The 7,482-nt window shown below is 35.0% G+C and overlaps 1 protein-coding gene across 9 annotated transcripts in view; it reads right to left on the bottom strand.

Moving 5' to 3' along the window:
* The window catches only part of LOC117168109 (matrix metalloproteinase-14), a 518,894-nt gene that overhangs the window by 400,878 nt on the left and 110,534 nt on the right, over positions 1–7,482 (bottom strand). For all 9 annotated transcript variants that reach the window (XM_033353498.1, XM_033353504.1, XM_033353503.1 and 6 more), the window contains exon 3: positions 4,584–4,735. In XM_033353498.1, coding sequence (XP_033209389.1) covers positions 4,584–4,735 — 152 coding nt within the window. The remainder of the gene's footprint in view (positions 1–4,583; positions 4,736–7,482) is intronic.

The following is a 7,482-nucleotide window of genomic DNA, read 5'->3' as shown; positions in this document are numbered from 1 at the left end:
GTTGTCTTCATACTTGCCAGGGGGCACTAGACTGTATTTCCGATTTTCTTTTAGATATCACTGCAGTCATTGCCGTGCTCAGCCAAACCTACCGTTTCGCCTAAAACGTCCGCCGGAAGACGTATATAGGACAAGCTTAGGACGTGTATGCCCACTGGTTTAGGACATGTTTTAACCGTTCTAAAGATTAACGCTTGTGCTCACTGGGGTGTTAAATGAAACTGTGAAATGCATTTCAGAACTACCGTGATAATGAAAACATCGTAAATAAACAAAATATTCTTTTAAATTTTCTCGCAACAAAATGTAGGTTTGGATCTCATAATGAAATTTTTGTAATAATTTCTTAATTGCGCAGAAACCACATAAAAAAATATAATATTATTTTTTTCAGTAGTTTGAAATGTCGTATATTTTCTATTTCAAGAATTATAATTTCGATATTTTTCTATATTTGTAATTATAATTCTTAGCTAGAATATTTCATCACACACAATTTTAGTCCCCAGTGGATACTAGCGTTAAACAACATCTTAAGAACGACTTTAAAGTTACCAAAGTCAGTCTATATAACGTTCCATAAACATACAATGTTCCAGAAATCTTTTAACGACATAATTCGAACATAAAACGCCTTTAGAACATTATTTGGTCTTACTTAGGATAGTTTTTAAAAAGTTCAAATAACGTCTTTTGATTTGTACGTCCAAAAAATGTTTTTAGGTCGTTTTAATTACGTTCTAAAATTATGTGCCCACTGCGTAATATTAAATAATTTTTATATAAGTAAAGTCGAAAACTTTGTGAGAAAATTAACTTTCTCACAGCGCATCTATTGAAGCTCTGAGTTTCGATAACTGTAGAGCGTGTTCAAAAAGGGTGTTTGCATCCCAAGGGTTGAGGCATTTTGTCTTCGAGTTTCGATACGTGTAGAGCGGGCTGAAAGACGGTGTTTACATCCCTTGGTCTGAAGCTGTTGTTTCAACTTTAGGATACACAGGTAGGTAGATAGAAGGGTAGGGTCTATAGGTACCTGAATTCGAATTTCCAATAGATTTGCTATGAAATAGTATGTTGCATTACAAGGTAATTATTTTTTATATCAAATCTATTGAAAATTCGAGTTCGGATACCTGTAGACCCTATCTTTCTACCTGCCTACCTGTGTATTCCAGAGTTGCAACAGAATGTTTCGACCCTAGGGATGCAAACACCGTCTGTCAGCCCGCTTTACACGTATCGAAACCCGAAAGCAAAATGTTTCAACTTCAGGGATGCAAACAACGTGTTTCAACCCGCTCTACAGGTATCGAAACTCGAAGTTTCAATAGAGGCGCCATGAAATAGTAGCTTATGCACCAGGGGAGCAAAATGAAGTATTCGCAGGGAGTACGCATTTCGGCATGAGCGAAGCGAGGGTCCAAAATCGTACGAGCCTGTGAATTCTTTATTGCTCCCATGGTGCATATAATATTTTTTAACACGTAGGGCGCGAAATTCGCGTAACTGGATGTCTATAGAAAGGGAGCAAGACACATAACCTCACATTTACGCATCGCTCTGCTTCTGTCTCTCATAATGTACTTCCTGTGGATCAGCTGACTTTTTCTCCTAATTATAAAGAGGGAGAGAAAGACTGTTTTTGCTCCCGCTTATAGACATCAAAAATGCGCATTTTGGGCCTTGGGTATTAAAATAGTAGCTTATGCACCACTGCGAAAGCTTTATTGCTCCCAAGGTGCATATACTATTTTTAACACGAAGGGTGCAAAACTCGAGTATTGGATGCCGATAAAAAGGGAGCAAAGCACATAATCTCACATTTACGCATCGCTCTGCCTTTGTATCTCATAATTCCCTGACTATTAAAAAATAATATGCATTACGAGGAATGTAACATAACTACCACAACTCGCGTGACTGCAGCCTTCGCTTCGCTTAGGCAGCAAACTTTACACTCGCTGCAATCGCTGCGTTTCTTTTCTTGTAATGCAACATACTATTGATTCTTATTTAAAATATGTATGCCATTTTGGTGATTCAAAAAAATCTAGGTATTGTTTTGAAAATTTTGGAAGAGTATAGATTGCACTATAAGCTACCGCAAAGAAATTCAAGTGCAGTAATTTTTTTCCCACGATTTTAAAGAAAACGTGTTTGGACTTTTTTACTGGGCATATAAAGAGCCCGGTAATAAGCGTAGAATATAAAAAAATTTATACTTTCATATTTCAGCGCAAAAGTGAAGATCATTCTATTGTTTTGAATGCGCGATTTTTCCATCCGTCTGAAATGCCACAATAAGAATAAGATACCTGCTAAACTTATTTACTTCTATTTCCATAGCGACCGCCACACAGTTTTCTATTCTCCTAAAGAGAACGTGTTTTCAATATATTTAATTCCTTCTAATTGTACCGGTAATGCACCTCACAGAAATATTTTTTATTCCTCAGAAGCGGTCATATTTTGATTATATTTAATTCCTTCTAATACGTTCACAAAATATTTGTGATAAGTTGTTTTAATTCCTTTATGCGGAATGTAAATTCTGACATTTTAATAGTCACCAATTCAACTCTGCCTCTCTAGAATCAAAATGATTTAAATTCACACATTTACATAGATTTCTTTATTGCATTTTATAAGACGTTTAAATAAATTATTAAAATATAAATAAATATAAATTTGAATATTTTTAGAACTTATAAGTTATAAAATGATTTAATAAGAAAAAATAGTTTAAATAAATGTTTTCGTTAAATTTTACTAAGTCGATTAAGAGAAATAGGAAAATGATTTACAGAAAAAATATTCACTGTAAATAAAATTAAAATATAAGATTCAGTGACTAGCTTTATCTGTGTGGAAAAATAATGATTGTAGTACACCATATAAATTTTATTTGTGCATTTCGATTTGACTAAACAAATATGATAAAACTTAAGTTTTATATTATTAGGTCTAAAAGCCGTAATATATTATTTTCCTATTCAAAATATGAGAGAAATATTTTTTTGTGTTTCATCAATTATTTTTTTCACGAACTCAAGTGAAATCTGAAAAGGCCAACTTTAATTTTTCCCGTGTGATTTTTTATATTAATAGTAATACGAAGGAGATCCTGTGAATTTCGTCCTCGCTGAACTAAATAGAAAAATCAGGAAATTTAAAATTTCTGACATTGTAGAATCTGAATTTTGTAATCCCCGAAGTTGTAAGTTTTCGAAATTTCCAATTACCAAAATTGTAAATTATCGACAAAAATTAGTTGAATTTAATATTGTTTCATCTGTTGGAATAATATTTTCTTTTATATCATGCATCCAGGAAACAAAAATCCATTCACTTCTGTTGAATGGGTTTCAAAACATTTGAATTGCGTATTTCTCACTTGGAATTATAAACTGCTGACGATTTGTTTTTAAAACACTTTTAGTCGTTATAATTTTGTTCACTAACTTATATTAATTAGAAAAAAGAATCTAGTAGACCTGCGCATGATTTCTTTTAATCTTTCGATAATTTATAAGTTTTAAAAATCGTGTGAAATATGGCAGCTTAACCACAAAAAAGTCGGTCTCATTTAAAAAGAAGGAAACCGATTCAATATAACCTTGCTTGAAATGGTCATTGCAGTACATGGCAGCTTCGAAGTTGCATGAGAAAATGACCAATTCACATGGTCGCAAACCAATTCTGTTTTAACTTTCTGAATCTGCAAGTAATAGATGCGCAATTCACATAGTCGTCTTTTCAATGGATTCTTTTTTTCGGGGTACTGCAGATATTAAAATTTAGGAAGTTCTTTAAAGTTTTAATCTACACAGATATACCTGTGAAATCATTATGCTGACAAACGTATTGAAAATAATTTTTTTTGCGAATTCGAAAATTCTATAATTTCGAGAATTTACTCGTTTCGGATATCTTGGGCTTTTGATCATTCGGGTTATAAAATTTGGGTAATTATGCAGTAAAGTAAATTTGACAATCCTGAATATTAGTTTATTTGACTCTTGATTTCAAAATATTTTAATTTGGTTAATAAACATTTTCTTCATTTTATTTTGTGATATTTAAATTTTCGGAAATAATCATTTTTCACAAATTTTTTGTTTCAACAATTATATTAGATATTATTAGAATTTAATATCAATGAATTAATTAAATTGATAAAAAACTTTTTAGGACGTTCCAATCAGGTACTTGAATTTCGTGCCCAATGGGATAATATTAGCAAGAATAATATATATATATATAATAGTAAGAATATCCATATTATATATACCTGAAAAAATATAACCTCAAAATCGACGCATGCATGAAATTCAGAATCACGCGCAACATTAAAATCGCCAATTTCTTCAACTTCTTTCAAATGGGCTTCGACCCTCGTTCTGACGGGGTCGTCTCTGTGTACCCTCCAGAGGAGAGCAATTTCGTATATTTGCTAGCGTGCCTGTTACACCCAATAGTTGTGTTTAGACGTGTTTGATCTTGTGAAGTGATTTAAAATGTCTGATTAAAATCAACTGATTTCCATTGTTAAAATTTTTATACAGGGCTGTTTTAAAACTTACTTGGCCTGATTTTTTGGGTGTAAATGTTAAGTCCGTGTAGTCTGACCAGACGGAGAAAGCCTTTGCGATTTCCTTGTCAACTCCTCCTTTGTCTAGTAGTCTTGGATATTTGCTTATTTTATAAGTCAGTTTTTTTACTCGCCATCTGGAACCTGTGGAACACAACGGCAATTGATTGCACAGCAAAATAAAAATATAAACCTGCACAAAGAAAATTTTGATTGTTAAATTTGGTAAATCTTAAAATATTTACTTTACACGAGTTCGATGGCAAAATAGAGTATGGTCGGAAACATAGTATTCTCACAAGAGCGATAACAAAAATAATAATGTCTATAACAATTATGCATATGTGACCGACCGCGAAGAAAGTGACCTACTGCGTCAAAGCTGAATTTTACAGGATGGGTGACTTTAGCAGAGTCTGCAAACCAGACTTTGAGTAGTGGAGAACGTCTATGAAAAGCAACCCATCCACTTACCACTAAACCATTAGGCGTCGTATACGCGAGCTCCCTAGTGGGCAAAACATTTTAGAACGTAATTAGAGTGTCCTAAAAATGTTTCTTGGACGTACAAGTTAAAATACGTCCTTGAACGTTTTAAAAACTGTCCTTAGTCAGACCAAATAAGTTTAGTGAATTCCTTCAATTTCATGAATTCCTTGATTTCCATAAATTTCGTGAAATTTTTGAATTCTATTAATTCTAAGAACGTTGTGAATACCGTAATTATTATTCTATTAAACTTTTATTTCGATGAACCCGGTTATATATCATAGCCAAGGACTAAGACAAGTGACTGATGAGATTACAAAGCGACAGGTGTTTAATAAAACCGCCATCTGCGCTGCTTTCAATACCCTAATGACTCCTAAATGTTTAAGATGTTTAGTGCATAATGAGTGCACATTACCTGTAACCGAAATCACAATGGGATCAATAGATGCATGATTAACATTCCACCATATGGTCTTTATTTCTTGATTTAACTCCCTGTACTACTGGATCTTGATTGTATAGTTTGACTTCAAAATTCGGTTAAGTGGACAAGCAACGTTGATGATGTAGACTGTTTCACCCTTTTCTTGTCGCATCACGATGTCAGGTCGGTTGGCCCGGATGTAATAATCCGTTTGAATAGTAACATCCCCGTATAAGATGTGATCTCCGCTTTCTAAGACGAGCATGGGAATGCATCTATAGAACGGAATCCATTTTCTCAGGAGTCCTAGGTTTAGGGCAAGTTGCTGATGTATAATGCCCGTTTTCTTTGAACTTAAATGAGTCTTGCAACATTTTTAAACGACCAAAGAATTTCTTTGCTTACGTTCATTAGGAAAATATGGTGCTGTGTTAGTCTTTATAGTTCATTTGGAAATCTGAGTTGGATAGCATCGTTTAGTGCAAACTTTACAAATCTTGTTACAAAACGTGTCAATCGTCTGCATAAAGCTCGGCATACTCGCTTTCCATGATCTTCTGGATTCCGCATTATGCTGCCACATATGCTGCACAAGAGCTCTATCTGCCTGTGACTTTCAAGCTCTATAATTTTTTATATACAGTCGTCTTTTGTTCCTCCTCTCTCCTAATTCTTCGCTAGAGAGTTTTGATGTTTTTTCTATTGGCTTTTGCCTTTTTTTCTCCAAACTCCTCTTTTTTGTCTTGTACTTTTATTTCCCATTTTATTCCCACGAGTAATGGACAATTTAATTTAAATTTAATTTAACTTTAATTTAAATTCTTCTTTACTTATAATGTGTCCCTTAAGGGTTCGCAGGACTTCCATTCCTCACAATTTTTCCTTTAATATATAATTAAAAATTTGTCATAAGGACAACCGCAAGATTTCGAAAGGAGCGGGTACTAATCTAAAAAATTGCACCCGCTTCCAGCGAAATCGCGGTAAAATTTAAGCCACAACCACGTCTCACAACCTTGAGATAGGTGGTTACAGTCTGTAAAGGAATCAATACGACGATCCAGCAAAAGCCTCGATACCTCTCTTTCTTTTCATTCTCCTTGGTTATGATGTTTTTGTCAGCTGGTGCCGAAAATTCGATAACGAACATGGTTCGCTTTCGAAGTCAAGAAGAACCATGTCAGGCCTCGAGTGAGCAATAGAAACAATTGTCGAGAATATAAAGTTCCAGTATATGCGGCACTTCCCATTCTCAAAATTGACTCAATTTTCCTAGGAGCATTTAGAGGAGCGATATTAAGGTGAATGCCGTAGGAGTGACAGAGATGGTAATAAAGCACTCCTGGTGCCGCATTGTACCTTTGAATGTAGGTCGTTCCCGCGTGAGTTGGACTAACAGATAGTATGTGAGCTAAATGCTCGGGGTGTGCATGGCACGCCCTGCAGCTATCATCGGGAATGTCTTGGCTCAAAATGTGGCGACGGTATGTTAAGGTGAAAATGACACCGTCTTGGCATGCAAAAATGAAACCCTCTGTACCAGACTTCAATCCGGGCGATTTAAGGAAAGCAAACGTTAGCTCACAAGACATTGACTGATCCTTCACATTTATGTGGAAGATACCGTGCATCCTCTTATCGAGGAGCTGTTCATGAAAGTTTTTCTCTTTTGCTTTCTTGATCAGGGTTTTCAGGAGTGAGTACTCCAGATAGATAAGATTTGATGCATTTTGCTCACCCCTAATACTGAAGTCAAGTGCGAGTGTTTCAGCAGCCTCCTCCGCTGCTTTGTACAGAAATGTTCCTTTGCGCACTTCTTCGTGATTCCTGGCCATTTTAAGAAGAGGGACTCTTCCATTTGCAACTCTATATACTGTACCCAGAATAATCCTGTTGTGAAGACATTCAAGACTCAATATTCCGCGACCCCCTTGACGGAGTGAGATGTACAGTCGCGGAACGGAAGACTTAAGAT

Source organism: Belonocnema kinseyi, chromosome 2 (genome assembly GCF_010883055.1).
Source record: "Belonocnema kinseyi isolate 2016_QV_RU_SX_M_011 chromosome 2, B_treatae_v1, whole genome shotgun sequence".
Lineage (NCBI taxonomy): Eukaryota > Metazoa > Arthropoda > Insecta > Hymenoptera > Cynipidae > Belonocnema > Belonocnema kinseyi.
Note: the sequence above shows the minus strand (reverse complement) of the source record. Positions and strands in the feature narration are given on the sequence as shown.